The sequence below is a fragment of the Zosterops lateralis genome (genome assembly GCF_965231275.1).
Source record: "Zosterops lateralis genome assembly, chromosome: 2".
In the NCBI taxonomy this organism is placed as follows: Eukaryota; Metazoa; Chordata; class Aves; order Passeriformes; family Zosteropidae; genus Zosterops; species Zosterops lateralis.
The window spans coordinates 74416031-74436211 of record NC_139763.1 but is presented as its reverse complement, the minus strand read 5'-3'; the positions used below and the strand labels follow the sequence as shown (position 1 = coordinate 74436211).

General features: G+C 38.5%; 1 protein-coding gene across 1 annotated transcript in view; it reads left to right on the top strand.

Annotated features, from left to right (window-relative positions):
- The first annotated feature begins 274 nt into the window (after positions 1-274).
- The window catches only part of DDX10 (DEAD-box helicase 10), a 156705-nt gene continuing 136798 nt past the window's right edge, over positions 275-20181 (top strand). The window contains exons 1-9 of the mRNA XM_083854830.1: positions 275-701; positions 4950-5010; positions 5250-5380; positions 7017-7175; positions 7630-7750; positions 8865-9054; positions 11112-11238; positions 12521-12683; positions 13965-14049. Of these exons, the coding sequence (XP_083710956.1) occupies positions 504-701; positions 4950-5010; positions 5250-5380; positions 7017-7175; positions 7630-7750; positions 8865-9054; positions 11112-11238; positions 12521-12683; positions 13965-14049 (1235 nt within the window). The 5' untranslated portion in view covers positions 275-503. The remainder of the gene's footprint in view (positions 702-4949; positions 5011-5249; positions 5381-7016; positions 7176-7629; positions 7751-8864; positions 9055-11111; positions 11239-12520; positions 12684-13964; positions 14050-20181) is intronic.

The following is a 20181-nucleotide window of genomic DNA, read 5'->3' as shown; positions in this document are numbered from 1 at the left end:
GAAATCCTTCACTCTCAGGGTGGCGAGGCACTGGCACAGATTTCCCAGGGAAGCTCTACGTGCTGCATCCCTGGAAGTGCCCAAGGCCAGGCTAGAGGGGGCTTTGAACTACCTATCTAGTGAACGGTGCCCCTGCCCACGGCAGAGGGGCTGGGACTGGGTAATCTTTAAAGTCCTTTCCAATCAAATCCACTTTATGCTTCTGTGATCCCACACACCACCACATCGCCGAGGACAAAATTTACGCCAGCACAAAGCACATACCCCGTTTCTATTACGGCTTTTTTTTTTTTTTTTTTTTTCCGTTTTACAATCTGTTTTACATTCACAGCGTATTTCGCCTGCTGCGGCAGGAACTCATTTTTTGGGCGACACTCCACAAAGGGCCACTTTCCCCCTCCCTCACACAACCGGCCCGCGCTGTGCCCGGGGCGGGGCGGGGCTACCAGCGGCGCGCCCCGAGTGACGCCATCCGCCTGCGCCCGGCCCGGCCAGGGGACAGCATGGGCCGGGGCACCATGGGCCGGAGCGGCGGCGGCGGCGTGGCGGACCCCATGGACCCCGTGCGCAGCTTCGAGCGGTGGAAGAAGAAATACACGCGGCGGACGAAGAGGCTGCGGCTGCAGCGCAAGGAGAGGAAGCGGCCCGAGTGGCAGGTGGAGCGGGAGAACATCGGCCGCCTGGTGCAGCGCTACCCCGAGGTACGGCCGGGCCGGGGCGGGCGGGCACGGCGATCTGGGGAAAAGCGGCTCCTCTGGGAAAAAGCAGCCTCCACCAGGAGGGTGGTGTCTGTGTGGATCTCGGGCAGGGCTGTCGGCGGTGCCTGTAGGTAGGAGGTGTGCTGGGTGGCAGTGCCCTGTGGTGGGTGGGCAGAGGCTTTTACTGTCGCCAGGTAGAGATGCTCTATTCTTTTTCCCCAGGCAGAGGCCGCAGTTCCAGTGGTTCTGGTGGAGGGGACTGGACACGCTGTGGAGCAGTGGGACCCTCGGGCAGGGGGTTTGGGGTTAGGAGGGCAGCGAGGAGGAGGAGGCTGAAGCAGGTGGTGGGAAAGGTTGTAACCAGGGGGCACATGGCCCCTCTCACCAGACAATGTGGATATACCTCCGTGTTGGAGATAAGACACGCTTGTCTCCATAGAAGAAGCACGACATGCAAACCATCAGTATGAATGAATGTGTTGTTTAGCTTCAAGCCAGGAAATAGGTATTTGAATGCGAGACCTGAAGTGAGTGGTGTTGGTTTTGTCACCCAGATCCCCTCGAATTCCTGCGAGAGACAGTCAGCTTTGCAATCGCGCTGATCAGTGGAAAGAGCTGTAGTTGTGAATAACGGGTTAGATAGATGTGTGCTGCCTGTGGTGCTGCTCTGCCTCCTGTCAACTTCTGCTTGAGTGTGCAGGGCACTTCTACTGGGTTATGCAGCACTCTGCACAGCTCGTGGTGCAGACTTTTTGGTGGTTGTAATTTGATTGAGCAGAAAGCAATGACAAGAGATACAGAAGAAACACAAACACATCTGTTACCATGAAGAGGTCAGGTTAGTTCCATTAGCAATTTAGTATTCTTGAGCTTCATTGGGCAATTTGCTCTGCTGTTTGAAAGCAAATGGCATGTTCCTGTACTCCTAGCCTTGGCTGTGTGAATGTCTGTGGATGTTTCCATGTCACTAATGTGACTGCACGTATCTCTGTTTCTGGGCATGGGTGATAGTTCTGTGTGGCTGTGCAGCTTGGGGCAGCAGAGGTAGGGATTGGAGAGTGGAAAGTTGTGTTTTTAGATGTTAATGAAGAGAGGCATGCAACATTCAGGCATGTTTTTATCAGAATTAAGAAAGAGTAAATGTGCTTGTATTAGGATAGTTCTGGGGGCTCTTGGTCTCACTTCTGCTGGGATTTTGCTGTCCTTTTGCTCTGGGATTCTCTTGCCTGTAAACATAGAGTTGAATGCCCACCTAATTTTCTCTGTTCAGTCCTTCAGATACTCTTTTCTGGTCTTTGAAAAGATTTTCCACTGGTTCTCCAGTGTTTCTTCCATATTAGCCTGGATCTGGTTAAAGTGGGAGTAGTAAAGTGGGAATTTTGAAGAACTGCCATGTGCTTGGATCTTCAGGGGCCTCCAGTGAGTTCTGCATGATGCAGATCCCTTAGGGATCAGGGAAGTAGGAAGCTCTTGGGTAAGATCCTCTCTGTGAGGAGCAGTGGCTGGGGTCTCTGGCACACAGGGTTTACCTGTACATGAAATGCTGGTAGAATGGCTGATGGAACAAGATGATCCAGCGTGGCCTCCTGTCCATAATTTTGTGTGTCAGAATGACTGCGGTGGATAAACAAGACAAAATTAATAATGAAAACTCAACCACTGTACTTTGTTACTGGATTTTTTTTTTTTTTTTGTCCACGTGTGATGGCAAGTATGTGGCAGCACAGCTGGAAAATGTGAAATTGAGTTTCAATGTGTCCATATCATGGGATCATGTTTTGTGTTACATGTTCACAGATGAGCTGTTTGCTGTTGATTCAGTGGCTTTGTTGCCTGACTGCCAGGCCATTGGGGGATATGGTCTTCTCCAAACAGCTGTGCTCTTGAAGAGCATGAACAGCCTAACTGATGTGCTAGGGAGCTGTTTGTGAAAAATCCTTTCTAGTCTGCTCAGCATCAAAGTAGTCGAGTTAGATCAAAATAGCATTTGAAGTATTGGAAATGAGCTGGCTGCTCTCATATGGAGGTGATTAGGGAGAGCTCATGGTTACAGGTTCCCAGCAGTGAGCAGAGGTAGTGACTTTGGACAGGGAAACAAACAAAGTAGAAGTTGGTGGTGTTTTCACTGGTGCATGTAGATGTGGAATAAGACTGTCAGAAGATCTACCTCAGACATCAGTCCTTCTTATGCCTTCCATTTGGACATGACTTAAAAATATACCAGCACCTCTGGAGTTTAAGGGTACTACAACATAACGTTATTCAGCTCCTGGAAGTATGTAGGGCAGAGAAATAATATAAGAAGGTTTGTGACATGTCCTTTCCCAACATTCCTTGCTCTTTTAATACTGTTCTCACTTTTTCTCTTTGGACATCTTTGAAAGAGCTAGGCTTATGCGTGTAATGATTTTTAAATTGGTTTAGAAAAGTTTAAGGTAGAGTGAAAAAATATTTGTTTTCTTACTGAGTCATCTAGAGTGAAAAAGAAGTTGACTACTGAAATACTTTAATTATTTAGAACGATTTCAGATTGCTGCAATAGCCATTTGATGTAGCACAAACCTGTTAAAATCTGTCCCTTTAGTTGCACATAATCGATTGCATGAATTCTCTTTTGCTGTTAGTAAAATACTTTTCCCTCCTGTAGGCCTGCTGTTTTTCTATGCAGAGAGTCTCTTGGCTGAAATTAACCAGAAACTGTATACATCACTGAGTTGTAAATATTTAGCATGCAAAATAGTAAGATTGGGAATTACCAACTGAATTTGGAAGTACTTATAAAGAATTCCAATTTATGAAAGTCAAAAAAAGATGTTTTTTGTGGTGATTCTGGTAGGATTTTTTCCATCCCCCAAACTAATGTTTGGCAAGAGTTTAATTGCTCTGTTAGGACACAGTGAAAGTTTGAAATGTACCTTGCAAGAGCTTTGCCTTGAAATGTGTCAAACCCAGGTTTTAATAAGAGTGTTATTTTTACCTGTTTTTACCTTTTAGTTATAGAGATTAAATTCATGTATTAAGTTACTTGTCTTGATTTTACTGGAGAGAACTAGGCTGTTGTGATTTAGATGCTTTAAACAGCTATAACCTCTCAGTTTTCTGTAACAGGCAGAGGCTGTAAAAGGTTGGTACTTCAAGGAGCTACAAGGCTGATCTGACAGCTCAGTAGCTCTTTATCTGAGGCCTTCTTTGGAACTGTTAACACAAGATGTCAGGAGGTTGTGAAGACTATTTTGCTTGGTCTCTGATTTGGGAGATTTCTGTTCAGCAGTTGGTTAGAGATAAACAGTACCTATTAGAAATGCATGAGTTGTAAGCTCCGAGTTTGACATTTAGAAATCTCAGTTTATGGATTTTAGTCAGCATGCATTCAAAGCTGTATAGTCTACCTTCTTTTTCAGGCTTTACAAATACAGTAGTTTCTATTTTTTTTTTCTTGAGTTTTGCAGGGTTTTTTTTGTCCTGCCACTATTAATTGTGAACTTTGCCAGTGAAAGATCTTCACATGTGCTAAAACAGCCTGGAAAATGCTACATTTCTTTCAAAGAGCTCTACTTGACACCTCATCTTTATAAATCATTGGACAAACTCATGGACTCAAACACATTTTATTGGGGACTGTGTGTGTATAATTATCTTCTCTCAAATATGGGTGCATACAGAGAACTAAGTTAGTAGGTGTCAGGACAATGAACTACTTTTTTAGTATTTTTTTTTAACCCTGTAGGACAGCTCTAAAAATTTAAATACACCAGGTGGTAGAGGTTGGTGAATCTGGTGAGCTTCAGGACATAGGGGAATTCTTCTTTTGGCAGTCAGGTAGATGTAATATTGATGCAGCTCTGGGTGCCCAAATACACCCTGCAGCAAGGATGAGCATATATTCCCAGTGGAGCCCTGCTGGGATCTGGAAACACAGATCTGAAAATTATATCTGGGCTCTAGTAACGTGGAGACCAGGGGCCTCCTGAGGTCCTCTTCTGTCTAAATTTTTTTGTGATTTCATGATGGTGTAAGTTTTAAATTGTGCTATTAGCCTGCATTATTCAAGTATATAATTACTTACTGAATAGTTTATGGTAAATCAGCGGTTTAGATTAGGTCAAACTAGTATAGATTGCCTGACTAGCTAACTTGAATCAGGTCATAGTGGACTACTGCATATATATGTTAACACCAACTTGCAGAATGCTAATCGGTTCCTCTCTTATGGTTGGGTTGTAAGCATTGATTAAAATTATTTTGTTTCAGATAAATGCAAGTGAAATCCAAAGATTTTCAGATTTTCCGTTGTCAAAGAAAACCCTTAAAGGTGAGTATAGAACTTTTCTTTGGAAAATAATAGAAGTAAAAAGGAATACATTGTTTATCTTCATCTGAACATTTTTTTCTTTTAAGTTTTAGGTAAGTATTGCCATGTATGTCATTTTCTAAACAGAGCAATGCAGTCGTGGGCCAGATAAAATTAAATAGTCTTTTTTCTTTCTTCTTTTTTCTTGTTCCTCTTGCCCTCCCACACCATCTCTTCTCTTCCTACCCTGCAAATCCTAGGACTGCAGGAAGCTCAGTATCGTTTGGTAACAGAGATACAGAGGCAAACCATTGGTTTGGCTTTACAAGGTAAAGATGTACTTGGAGCTGCAAAGACTGGATCGGGCAAAACGTTGGCTTTTATCGTTCCAGTAAGTAATTTACATCCTTCATTTCTACTCAAACCAAGTTACCTGTGAAATATGGATGTCAGTCAGCTTACATTAGTAGATCCTGAGAGAAAAGTTAAAGTTCAACTGATCTGAATGTTTCAGGGAAACCAAGATACTTAGGAATTGAATGACGCTGCTTGAGCTTCTGAAAGAGGTGTGTTTTTGTGCTAGGAATATTCCATGACTTAAAAGTTTCATTTTGATTCTTGCATTAGTAGACCCTGTGTGATTTAGGAAGTGCTTTGTTTTTCAGTAATGTTTTCCTAGTGCAAGTCTAGTTGTCCAATTTTTCTGGCATTTGAAAACTAGATGTATGCAACAGGACAGTGGATTTTCAGTTCCTTAGATTTTTTTAGATGACTGGTTTTTACTCCTTTAAAATGTTACAATTTGGACTTCCTTTAACAAAATTAACTTCAGTGATTGTGGACTTCCTGTCAGCTCCTTAGATATCACTAAGTGCAAGCAGAATAGTAGGTTAAAAAACCCTGTCATGGATGTACATGTCTGACAGTTTTACTCAAAGCATCATGATCTGCATTTAATTTCTTCAATTTGAAAGTATAATTGAGACATGTGCTTAAAGTGCATATATAAGTGGATACAAACACATTTTTTAAATGGATTTACTCCATGTTAAACATTATCTGCATTTTTGTAAACATAAATTTCTTTGGAGTGTATTATGTCAGTAACTGTGAGAACAGTGGTAGGTGCTTTGAATACCCTCTCTAGTAAAGAAGATTTATGCTATGTGCTGTTTTTTTTTTAAAAAAGTCTTATTAGTAGAGAATAAAAAAAATGTAGATGACTTCAAAAGTCTTGTGAATTTCAGAAGCAAGTGAGATTACTCTATTATTTCATCTAAGAGTAGAAGTACTTTGTTTTACAAACCTTATTTTAAAACAGATTTTTAGAGAAGAGGGCTTAGAGAGGAGCTGAAGAGCTGAGGAGTAGAAAAAAATTACTTGTGCAAGTATGCTTACCTGCTCTCAGTATTTCAGAAGGCTTCAGATATTCATACCTATAAAGTCCTTGTGTTAGGATTAGCTGACTAATACAGTGTTTCTGAAGTATGAATTCATAAGAGGAGGAATAATCCTTGTGTGAGCTGTATGGCAACTTTAGTTGGAATGCTCTGTGTGTAATACGTGGATAATACTGCTTCAAGTCTATAAGCCAGAATTAAAGTTTCAATAATTAACGTTCATCTAGGTGCTCATTCTGTTCCTGGGTCCCACAAAACCTTGTGAGCAGGGAAATTTCTCATATTTTTCTATACTGATTCCTGTTACCATATAAATGGCCTAATTTCCAGAATTTTTTTAGAACTTAGAGTAGGATTAATTGTGAAGTGTTTATGGATTTCCCACCCATTACTATCTGTCATGGGTTGATACTGGAGAATTTTGCCACAGCAATTATCATTACCATTAGTTACAATTTATATCATCAAACTATGTAAAATGTGCACTGTTTCTTTGTGTCATTATTTTAATTAAGATGTCTTAATCTTTTTTTTTTTTTTTATAAATGACACTTTTTGTTTCCAGTTTGTTGTTGCACATTTTCCCTCTGAGGTTTTTTGTGGTGACAAGGTAGTAATTTCTTTCAGGCTTTGGAGCTCTTGTATCGCCAGCAGTGGACTTCAGCTGACGGCCTGGGGGTTTTGATAATATCGCCTACCCGGGAGCTGGCCTATCAAACCTTCAAGGTTCTGCGTAAAGTGGGGAAGAATCATGAGTTCTCAGCTGGCCTTATCATTGGAGGAAAGGTGTGTGTCCTCTCTTGGAGTTTGCTGTGGGGAAGCACGGCTGAGTGCTGTATCAAGTGCTAATTTAGGGAGGACACCCTGGGCTCGAAAAGTCAAGGAGGAGAGTAGTTAATGTGAACCTGTCAGTGACCCACCAATTTTCTTGTGTGTATTCTGTGTATTTTGAAGCTTTTTGAAGCATACTTGAAGTCTTTCCAGTGTCCATGACTGGATGGACCTTCCTGCCAAGTCTTCCAGGACTATCCTATTAAATTAGATTACTCTGAAATACTTTTTTCTCAAGCCACAGGTGTGAGCATGCTGTAGAAATGGTGGCACGTCTGTAGAAAGAGGAAAGACTGCTCCTTGACTATTCTTTCTAAAAGCTGTTAATAGGTTAAACTGGCCTGACTGTCTCTGGTACTGGTCTTGTAGTCTGAACAACTAGAGCTAAGTTGGGTTAACTCCATTTCAGGATCTGAAGGAAGAGTCTGAAAGAATCCACCACATAAATATGCTGATTTGTACTCCAGGACGGCTTTTACAACACATGGATGAAACTTCATATTTCTATGCATCTGATCTGCAAATGTTGAGTAAGTTTTTTAAATACTTGAAAGTACTCGGGAATGTATTGTAACAGCTCATAATTGTGTGCAGCACTTCCTTGCATAAAGAGTTTATTCTTGTCATGGTATGTAGATGAAATGGCATTTAAACTTGCACATGGTCAAATTAAATTAGAAAACAGCAAAACCCCTTCCTTGTGTGTACTTTCTCTGAAGCAGTTTCTGAGCATGCCTTCCTTAGGATGATAAGAGCAAGCAGGGGATTTAGTAAGGAAGCCAAACCCCGATGTAGTGCCCTGTATAATCTTTTACATTTGTCTTTGCTAATGCTAAACTTACCTTTCTGGCTATGGTTCTTGTATCTTTCCTGACATGATAATTAATTAGCAATATAGGATATCCACTGCAGTGTATGTATTTTGGACCAGTTCTAGAAAACATTTTTCTTTATGTTTTAAGACAGATTTCTGCTCCTTTTATTCTTTTGTTTGCATTGTTTTCATCCTTCCAGCCTGAACAAAAAATTTCAACGTAGTGAGAATGTTTGCCTGCTAGTAAGAACTGCATAATCTTTAGCATAGCTTGAGGAACTTAGAAGCAATTAAGAAGCTAATGAAGCTGATAAAATGTGAAATTATGCTTGCTACACTTAGTACAATTCATGGCAGTTACACAAGAATTGCATTAAATCTAGGCTCTTTTAAATCTTTGTCTCTGTGCTACTGGGTTTATACCCTATATTTCAATGGTAAATTCAGCTTAGGTACAGGAGAGTGTTTTGCTCTGTCACAAATACTACAACACTGTTTTACATTCTGTGCTTTTATTTCAGTAATTGGGCAGGGGGTCTGTTTTGCAAATTGCCAAACTGTTTACTTGAGATGCTGATCTTTTTGCTTCTGCATGTGAGACTGGGTACTGCACAGATTATGGGAAATGCTTTGATTTCTGTTGCAGGTATTTTTAAAAGCATTTTAATGAAATACAGGGATATCTAAAGAGATTCCTGTCATGTACAGTAGTTAATTTAATCTCTGCATTTTAAGTATGGTTAGAATTTTGTGCTATATGGATTTAATGTAGAGTTTTTTAGAAACTAAATCTAAACCCAGTTTTTTCTCAAATCCATCTTTCAATCCAGTTCTTGATGAAGCTGATAGAATTCTAGACATGGGGTTTGCTGATACAATGAATGCAATCATAGAAAATCTACCTAAGAAACGCCAGACCTTGCTTTTTTCTGCAACACAAACAAAATCTGTGAAGGATCTTGCACGACTGAGTCTGAAAGATCCAGAATATGTTTGGGTTCATGAAAAAGCCAAATTCAGGTATGTTGGGGTATTATTTTTTTTTTTCTGGGGAGGGTTAGATAGTCATCCTGTTTAGCTGCTTCTCTGACAGTTCCCTGTATCAGAGGTTGTGTTGTGCATCCATCACTGGATCAGTGTCTGATCCTGCTGTGTGCCTTCCTGAAAGCAAGGAATTTCCAAATAAGAGGGGACGAGTTCTGACTGAATCACTGCAGGGAGGCTTAACCTGTGCTTGTCTTGACTCCTCAGGCAGCTTCTCAGACTGGCATTTTTTTTCCCCTCAGGAGGAGGTTGCAGAGTGGATTATAGCCAGTGTCCTGGGTCTAGCAGTACTCAATTCTGAATAACTCCTTTTTTGTTGTTCGGCTTCCTTGCTTCTCGCCTGTGTGTGCTTACTGTGCAAAACCACCACGAATACAGTTTGTCTGTGTACTGTTTATAAATCCGGCTTTCCAAGGATGTGCTTTCCTCCTGGGAAGGTGCAGAATGACAGTCTTGGATGTGTATTCAGTATTATATGCCCAAAAGAAAGCATGTTATGTTAGTTCATGTGAGGTAACTCCCATGGCTTCCCGATGTGCTACGTTTTCTGGGCATGTTCAGGGCTCTGGCCCTGTGTGCACAAAATAAATTTGTCTTGCCCTACAGTTTGGAGTAGAGTAGGAGACCCTTGCTGGAAGGGACATATGTAGTGTGCCATGTTCAAAAAATTTAATGTATCACTAAATGAATGTTGCTTTTTGATACATAATTTTCTTTTGAAATCCAAATGAAGAATGTTATTTTGCATTTCTGTGGGCTTGATCTTCTGAGTGTCAAATTACTTATGAGTATGGATGATTTTTTTTTCTGCTCTTCTATGAAACATGCATATATTTCCATATGTAAGATGCAGGAAAAAGGTAAAGCACAGAGATAAAAATTACTTTCCTGGGAGCAAACAGGAAATCATCAGGAAAATGCATGGCAGAGCAACATTGAATCTTGAAGAAGTTTTTACTATTTGCTTTGATTATCTTGGTATTGTACTGCAAATACCTTTTTTTAATCAGTAGTACTGTCAAAGACATCTTAAATAAACATGATTGCCAGAACAAGAAGTGTGGTTAATACGCTCTTAGCAGCAGAGAATATACAAACCTCATTTGTAGTCTTCATTTTGGTGACTATCTATTTCACAGATCTTCCATATTTGGTGAAGTCTATTTTAAAGTACATTTAATTTTTTTTTGTATTTGGGAGAATGCAATATTTAATGAACCATTTAAAAAAAGGAAAGTATTAATTTGTTTTAGAATTTACTGCCTTAGGTTATTACCTTATGAAAGCAATTTCCTCTGAAAGACTTAGGAAGCAAAAAGTGCTGTGGTGAATTCAAATGAAATAAGAGAATAAAAACTAGAGGAGTCTCTTGTAATTTCATTCTCCCAAGTGACCACCTTTAGAAAGGTAATTTTGAATACTCACTGTCTGTTAAGGGTGAAGTAGAGGGACTGTGAGAGATGAGCATTTAGATGTGTTTCAAGGACAAATATTCCAAAGAACTTTTTCCATTGTTTTATTTCTGCTTTTAAGAACAGAAATGTGAGTTCAGATGACAATTCAGAGCTTTAGAAAGTCACTTTGCATCTCAGTGTAATCAGTAGATGTACAGCAATGCTTTTTTTGTGCGTGATTAGACTGTGCTTTGACATTGCCTTAAGCACAAATGATGCTTTAATAGGACTAATAGACAAAATTGCATTTTAAGTCAAGGCAATTTGAATGTTGCTGCTTAGACATGGAAAGAGTTTGCCTTGCTGGAAGTAAATGAATTTAGAAGTAATGTCAAAAGTCATCTGTCCCTCCCCACTGGCTTTTAATAAGGGAATTGATGTAGCTTTCAAATGAAGCTGCTAAGACTTGTTTCTTAAAGTGGGAGAGCTTTCCAGCCTGATTCCTTTTCTTTTCTCCTTTTTGTGAGTATGTATAAGAAACTCATGGCTTAAAAGAAAAGTGAGACATTTCTGTGATTTATCTATATTTACTTTATTGGTGTGGTTTTGTTTGGTTTCTTTTTTGTCCTTCTTCTGTAGTACCCCAGCAACTTTGGATCAGAACTATGTTGTCTGTGAGCTTCAGCAAAAAGTAAACATGTTATACTCTTTCCTGAGAACTCATTTGAAAAAGAAGAGCATTGTGTTTTTTGCAAGCTGTAAAGAGGTATGTTTTTTTTCCTCCCTCCTTCTGCCCCAGAATTTTAAAACTAATAAAATGAAGATATTCATATAGATGTCAACGCATTAGAGAGCTGAGATTGTGAACTAATTTGCAACAGAAAATTGCAGGAGCAAAACATCACCTACTGCTGCATGTCATTCAGGGGCTGGCTTCTGGGCAGTTCAGTGACCCAGGCTCAATGCAGGAAGGTCCTGGAGACCTAAGTGTTCTTAGCCATTTTTGTGGTTTGCTGTTAAAAATGAATTCTAAAAGTTAATGTCAGTAAGGCCCAGCTATTTCAGTTCTGTCTTTTGACACGTTTCATAGTTAGCTTACAAAGTATTTCAGTTATTGTACTTGCTTTCCTTACAAGCTTTTACATCTAATCTGTCTGAGAAGGTGTGATTGTGAAATAGTACAGGCAAAGGTTTTTCTTACATAGCAAGTAAACCTGCTTGTGTAAGTGTCCTGGGACCATTCTGTTGAAGTTATTTGCACATGTTTGTTTGGCACAGGTGTTTGTACCTATAACTACTGCATGTACCAAGTGTTTTACACTGCAGGTATTGCTTTCTAGTATAATACAAGGCTAATGTTTACAATAATTGACCATTTTAAAATGGCCTAGTAAATGCTCATTGCAATTCTTTCACCTGTAGAAGAGGTTGCAATATTTTTGTTCTGCAGTTGACTGCTGAGTGTGCTGAAGCGTTTGGCTTAGTTGTGCAGAAATTCTTGGAGCTGCAGCTGTTCCTGCAGTATACACAGTTTATGTAATTACTTTCTGAAAAAGATGGTAGGTAGCTGCTGCCTGCTGTAAAATAATGCTGCATCATGGGTACTGTGGGTAAGAGTAAACAGGCTGATTTTATAAGAGAACCTCTTGGAACTTGAAATAGTAAACTGGGACTGTAGACTGACTTGAGTGGCAAGCATAAAACACAGCACCCCTCCAGTACTGTCTAAAAGAAGTGCTTCTGGTGGACTTTTCATACTTTGGTCCATTGCCTACAATCTAAGTACTCATGACCCAAGTTGTTCTTGCTATTACCTACTCTAGTTTCCTTTAGGAAAGGCCATTGAAAGGCATGGCAATTTTTTGCTACAGTTGCTTTTGTCTTTTTAGTACCTGGTTGTGTAACAAGGTCTCAATGTCTTTTTTCTCTGATGTGGAGAAAAGTTTATTTAATCTGATGTACCATGTCAGTTGCTATATACACTGTATATGAACTTAAAATGTTTAACAGTGCATGGTAATTCTTTTCCCCCCTGATTTGTTGGTTAGGTTCAGTATCTGTTCAGAGTGTTCTGTAAGCTTCAGCCTGGTCTTCCTGTCCTGGCACTCCATGGCAAGCAGCAGCAGATGAAGAGAATGGAAGTCTACACTTGTTTTGTTCGGAAAAAGGCAGCAGTGCTTTTCGCCACAGATATCGCAGCTCGTGGTCTGGGTAGGTACCCACAGAAGCAACAGCTAAACCTCTTGAGGCTTCATCAGACATTATACTCTGCAGACTGACCCAATTTTTGAAAAATGAAGCTATAGTTTGCTTAGGAGCTCAAAATAGAGATGCTTCTTAGAGTTCTGTTTCTTTACTGAAGAGGCCAAATTTGTCTGTTCTTACCTTTTCTTTTTATCCCAGAGAAACGTGTGTGGTATGGAAACAGTGATGTATTTGTTTACTACATGCTGTAAGGCAAGATTCCAGCAGTTTTAAGTATTTCTGGTGTGCCTGTGTCGTGTGGGTTATTCCAAAGGATATGAAAAATTGCAAATCTGTCAGTATGTGGAAATGGAAACCTGAAATTTTAATGTCTGATATATGAGTGGCATCATAGGACTCTATTGATAAGGAGACAGAAAAATAAATGAGGGTAAAAAGATTTTTTTCTTTTAGTTCTTAGAGGCATTTAAGTGCCTCCAGTACAACACAAGAGTCCAGTCATTCTTTGAGATAGCAAATTCTGTTGTCCAAAAGGTGAGGTTTTGTCACTATGTTACAAAAAGAAAGAAGGTGCTTTAAAAACTGAAGTAAGGAATGAAAACTGGTTCTCATACCTTCCATTCTGCTGAAATCTCACCAGTGACTATCTAATTTGGGTATGGTTAGTTTGGTTTGGAGTGTAGGTATAATTCTGGAATACAGTATAGCTGCAGATTTGGTTTGGAAGTAACACTTCAGTGCAAAGGATGCTGCTGCTGAGTGAAGTGCAGCAGTTAGAAAATGCTTATTATTAATACCATTCACAGTCAAGGTTGACTTTTGTCAGGCTTGGTTACCCCCTCCCACCTTTGAGAGTGGCTATGGTGCTTCTGTCTGTGACAGCAGAAGTGATGCAGTCTCACCACAGCTAACTTCACACCCCAGTGGGGTAGGATATTAACAGTGAGGGTGAAAAGTGGGTCAGATACTGTTACATAATTGTTAACCATGGGGCATTTTATCATCTGCATGACACAAAGCATGTCTGTTCTAGTCAAGTGCGAAATTATGTTCCATTCATTGCACTATCATAATTTAGGAAATGAACACACAATTAATTTAACTTTCTTTGATGAAGAGAATGATTGTTTATGTATGCTAAGACATGCAACTAATTATTTTTTTTCAGAGGTTGCACCTAATGTCTGTAAATGGGTCCAAGTGGTAGTTCTTACAGGAATTAATGCTCTTGAATATGAGGGTATTGAGTCCAGTGAACTTATTTGGTGTATATTTTTCTTTACACAGATTTCCCAGCAGTGAATTGGGTCATTCAGTTTGATTGTCCAGAAGATGCAAACACATACATCCACAGAGTGGGAAGAACAGCCAGGTTTGTTTTCAACTTTTCATTAGTATTTTAATGTTTAAAATGAGATCACTGTAGGGACAGATCATTAGCTAATGACTCACTTGAAAAAAAAAAAGATATAAATTAGAAAGAAAAAGGTTGTTATCACTAAAAGAGCCTTTAGATTAGTTAAGAATAATGATTTAAGTTAATAATTTCTTAGTTAGCTTCAGAGACTTGTTATAGGAGACCAAAATATCCCTGATTGTTCCATCTGATTAGGGAAGATTAATAGTGAGGAAATAGGCAACCTTTTTCTCTTGGTTGGATTACCTCAAAGGATGAGTTGAGTGTGTTTGTGGGTGGAAAAGCTTGTTTTGCTGCTGACATTTTTAGATAAATAAAGTTTTAGACTGTGGATCCAATTTCTTTGTGTAATTGAAGACTCTTCAAAAGAATGGAAATACTTCTTCCTTATTTTAATTTGGGAGGAAGGAATCAAATGTTAATTACAGGTTAAATTTTTAATTTTCTAAGTCTTATGTGGACTTACATTGTTAAGCATAGCTTTAGTTAAAATATTTGTGGCTAAGCTTTATGATGGAAGGGAGTTACCCAGATACACTGTTGAAAACCAGGTCCTTCATCTCTGAAGTAGATTTTTAAGTGAAACAGAAGCTGTTACTGCATGTAATTCAGGAGATGAAAAGCCTCATGCAATTATCTCAAGGATGAAATGCAAGACATAGCATTAGATCTTGCCTCTAATTTAACTTGTTTGTAGTGGAGCTTGCAATATAGGCAGTTGTCAAACCTAATGACAGAGCAGTTGCTTAAAATAGGATTTCAACACTATAAGAATTTGAGATCTGTGTTCCTGGATGAGAAGGCTGTAAATTTTGGTGACTGTACCATGAGTGCACTTCCAGCACTCTTCCAAAATGTAGATGTTTTAGCCATGTTTTCATTGTAATTGGTAACATTTCTGCCCCATTCTGTCTGTCTGCTTTCCATTTTCTGATCTTCTATAGTAAAAGGGAATGATAAATTTTTAAATGACTTTGAAAAAAAACTGTCAATGAACAAAGTCAGTGAGTGTTGTATATAATTAGATAAAGCACGTGGCTATTTTGCTAATTTAAAGTTTAGATGTGATCTTATGTATACCAATTGAGAGAAAAGCATATGGGCTTGGTTAGAATTCTATAATATTTTCTTTTTTGTCTTTCTTTTTTTTTTCTAGTCCTGTGTGCCTTCCACAGAAGGCTTGTAATTTTGTCTTTATGGCATACTGTCATCATGGAAGGAAAACAATGTATTTGGCACTGTTTTTAATTGGCAGTGTTTAGGATGCTGGTTGAGCTCTTTCTGAGCCCTGTCACTCAATTAAAGCACCTCCCTGGAGTTGTAATCCTCAGGCCTTTTCTCAATTCTCATTAGGAGCTGAGAAGAGCAATTTAAAGTAAGTTTAGCATGGGGAAACAGCTCTACAGAGGTGCAAAGACAAACAACTCCCCTTTGTCATAATGCTTTTGTTCTGAGAGGACTTTAGTCTGTCTTAAGGGTCTGTCTTCAGTGGCCTCTTAAATACAACCTTATGTGATTGCTCAGGGGGTAGATTTAGGTAGAGAACTGGGGCAGAGTGTCTGTCTCAGAGCTGTGGGTTGTGCTGGATGCCTACTGGGATGTAGATTACATTTCTGTCTATGTGAATTTTTCAGTAGGAAGACCTTATGGAAATTGGGAGTACATCTGGGCAAGTTGAGTGAGCAGGAGGGTGTTGACTGACAGTGAAAGCAAATTCATTCTGTAGGAAAAGCTTCATGGTATTTTCTGTTTCCTAATCTGATACAAAGATCAGCAGATTCTGTCTATACTGGGCATTCATTTTGAAGAAACATACAGGCTGCCTCCATCCTTAAGGTAAAAGAGTCCTGGAAGGAAATTTGTTTAGGAAACTTTAACAGCATGAAATAAATCTTTGAAAATAAAATAAGGGTGATGTCTAATAATTTGAAGTAAATACTGTGCAATAAGTAAATATGCTAATGCAGTTTTTGATGTGGGTAATTGAGAATGTACTTCTCATTGAAATCTGAGTGTTAAGTAGGAAGCTTCACTTGTTTTCAGTAGCTACAGTTCATATGAGAAGCTTGTGTTTCTTCTAGAAACTTGATGAAAATGAACTGAACTGCAATTTAGTAGTCCTCATTAATGAGGTTAGAGATAATTACAAATTTTCATGCGTTATGACAATATAATTGCATAGAATGAAAGCTAAATTAAATATCTCATCTAATTAAGGGGCTGCATTAAACTGTAATTAAAACTGGGATGCCAAATACTGTTTACTTTTAAAGTCAAATTATTTTGTGATATAAAAGTAAATATGAAAGGGAAGAAATTATGTTGGGGAAGGGGCTGGAAAACCTTTGACTAACAATCATGGATCTGTTCCCACATGGCTTACAATTTTGCAAAGCTTGATCTAAGACAAGAGGTAACAGTTTATTTTTAAGTAGATAAGGCCACTGTGTTCCCTAAGAAACGTTTCATTTGCATTTTACCCTGCTGAAGAACATAAATTGCAACTCCTGCATTTTTGATTTATGGTAAAGTAAGATCAAGAAAATCTGGGTGTAGTCCAGTAATGCTTTTACTTTATAGTAGAATTGACATATATTGAGTGGTGTTTTTTTTAATAAACTTGAAAGGTATGCTACAATTGGAGTGACTGGAAGGTGTTTCTTCCAATTGCTTTCAAAGTCTTTAGTAGTTCACTGACAGAATTTCTAAAATACTGACAATATCATGAGCAGTCCAATAAATAATTTTGATGTTATTTTTGCCACACAGTTTCTGAGAAAAGTCAGTGGTTTTAAGCACTAGATTGCAGTGTTTCCTGTGGGATTTAGTTTCAAAAACTCTAAATAAAAGCTGCTTGTAGCAATTGCCTGCAAAATTAATTTCTTCTGGGTTTTAATTTCTATTGATGCCTTCTATTCTGTAACCTGTGAAGCCAACAGGTAAAGTATTCTTTGATGAATTTTGTGAAACAAGTTACAATGCCACTAGGGGACAGCAGAAGATAATAATTTTTGAAGCACCCTATTGCTCATTTTTTTTTTTCCCCAACTGTTTTTCCAAACAATGTGTGAGTTGTATGGCGTGAAAAAAGTGTATAGGGACATTTTTCTTCCAGTCATGATTGCATTGGTGAGACAAGACACCAAAAAGTTTTTTATCTTTTTATTCATGCATAGATACCTTCAATTTTGGATGTACCTATATCCTGGCAAGTCTCAGTAATTAATTTCTTTCTTTCCTGGCATTACATTCATCCCTCCACTTAATCTTTAATTTATTTTTTTTTTCTTCAGAAGTGACTATTAAAAGCTGCTGCTTGAGTTTAGTGATTTTTCTGTCATGAGTCTTTTTTTAAGGGGACGGACATTGAATTAAACAGAATAAGTATTTTTGTTCTGCAGTCTTTATCTGTAACATGTCCAGGGCTATATAAGATTTAGGTCTGACTGGCTCAGACTTCTGATGGTATTTTAATCCAGCCAAGCTGATTATTTTTCTTTCGTGCTTACACTGACTTAGGAAAGTAATTGTAATTTTGTTGTTGTCATTAAACAGTGTGCATACAGGCATGCTTCTTTTCTTTTAGTAAATTATATTTCTGAAAATAAATGGAATAATAAAAACTCCATCTTCCCAAATCGAATACTCTGTTACCTGCCATTTTTATAATGACTGGTATGATGATTAGACTGAAAGAGGTTTAACTGAAGACTTTTAAGAACGATGTGTTTTTTTATGCTTTTTGAGTACTGGAGAACACACACACCTGTCAAATTATGGACAGGTGAAAGGGGCAGGTCATAGAGGATCTTATTCTGTCATGTAGTATCATTTTGAAGCTCATTAATGCTTATTGGGGCTCTCCTTAAGTAATTGCACATTACATGTGTGAAAGTGAGACTAATATGCCTTAAGAGTAATGTGGCAGTAAAGCATTTAAAAGTGCCAGTGACTTAATAGTATCTTTTTCAATGGTGGAAGCTTGATTTTTATTTCTTTTTTTAACTGGGAAAAATATTTCAACGATACATGTCTTGGGTCCTGAAGAATCGGAATGGCCAAGATGACAACTCCTTGTTTTAATAATTTTTCTATTTTTATTTTAAGACCAACTGAAACACTTTTAATGTTGTTTAAAAATAAATGCCATATTAAGACCATCTCATTATATTGCAGTCAAGCCATCATCCTAACTCAAGTTAAGTAAAAATAGCTGCCAGTGGAGGTCACAAGACATTGTTGACAGCACATTTAACTTGGAATTCACTTTATTAAATTTCTAAAATTAAACACTGTATCCTAGCTACATTCTGATAGCGGCCTCTGATGCTGCAGTTGTACTGACTGGCACTGTGTTATGCACTAGAATTCTCTTCCTAATGGAATGGTAGGAGTGTTCCTGTGCACTGAATGATTAAATGGCCAAGGTTATTACCTGCTGGCGTGAAGCTGTGCTGTAAGGTGGAATAACAAAATAAATAAGCACATGTATTTTAATTCAGTGGAGTGGACACAGCTGCTCTGGGGAATGGATTACTTCCAGTGTAGGCTGGAGGAGTCAACAACCTCCCAAGGTTTGAAATCAAGGCCTTTTGAAATCAGTTTATTTTAAGACTAACTAAGTAAGATTGGTGAGCCACAAGAACCAATAGTGGTTCTTGTCCATTATTTCTTGTGACCAAGGCTGGCAAGCAGGGACGCTGATCCGGTACGACCGAATGAAGGGGATTGTGGTTCTGTGGTGAGAGTAGAACCCAGATGGTTCTCTGAACTCACCAAAAGGTATAAGTGGGCTGATTTCCAGGCAGAAAAAGGATATTAAACGGTCAGTGGAAGAGAAAAAATAAACTGAATCTATCTCTGACTTCATAGCAAAATCTGCTGGTAATTTTTTGAGGATACTGAGCTACGGTCTATGCAATGAAGAAATAGAAGTGAAAAAAGCATTAGAAGTGATCTAAAGCAAAACTATAAAATAAAGCCAGTTCCCATTTTGTTGTTTAAATGCTCTGTGTGTGGGAGGTCAGACTGTTCAGAACCCATGGGAAGAAGCTCTTGGGTGAATCGAGGGCTCAGCAATGAAAACTGGCTGGCTGCTGTGTTGGGTGAGCTCTGAGTAGTCAAGGCACTTTCTGGTCTGTTGTAATTTTTATTGGGCTGCTTTGGTAAGACGTGCTTTAGATGGTACAGCACAGTTTCAGTCTGCAGTGCACACAGATCTCTTGTTAAAGATTTGTTGTTTTAAACAGAAATGCATATTACAAAAAGAGGCCATTGATCATGTAGATGAGATAGAAATTCCAATACGCATTTATTTTCTGTGCTCATTTGTCATTTAAAAAAAACAGAGGAGCAGATCACCATATTCTGAAAGAAATCCAGCAGTGTAGAAGTTATGATAAATGGTAGATAAAACTCTTCCTATTCCTGCCTGGAAAAATAATGTGTTCTTGTTTTGAGGCTTAGATTTCACCAGTCCTCATTATGTCACAAGACCCAGAAGGCAGTATGATTGGAAAGAATGTTTTGCCTGCATTGAGCCTGATATTGGAGACCTAAAACCGATACTTTGTTTAAGAAATATGTTTATAAATAGTAGCTTATGTAGTCAAATTTAATGGTTGAATTTTTAAACAAAATATGAATTATTGTACTTCTATGGAAGCCCTTAGGGGTAGGTATGGATATTAGTTTCTTTTTGTTAAAGGATAGTGTCTAGGTGAACAAATTTGTTATGTGTTTCAGATCGAAACAGATCTGCTCAGAATAAAACTATCCATTCTGATATGTTTTGGATATATTTTTATAGATGTCTTATATTGTTCCATTACACAAAAAAGTGCAACACAGACAAATGCCTGCATCAATTGAGTATTTTTCCTTCACTACTGTAGTTGTTTTATAAAAAGTTTGAAAGCAGTTTAAAAATTACATATAAATTACATGCTAGAAATAGTAAAACTTGACTCACTCTAACTTTTTTCCCAATCCATCTTATATTAAACATGATTGTTAGGTTATTAGCTAATAATTCACTACCATTTCTTTCAGTGTTTGCAGGGGTGACTCTTCGCTCTAGAAACAGGA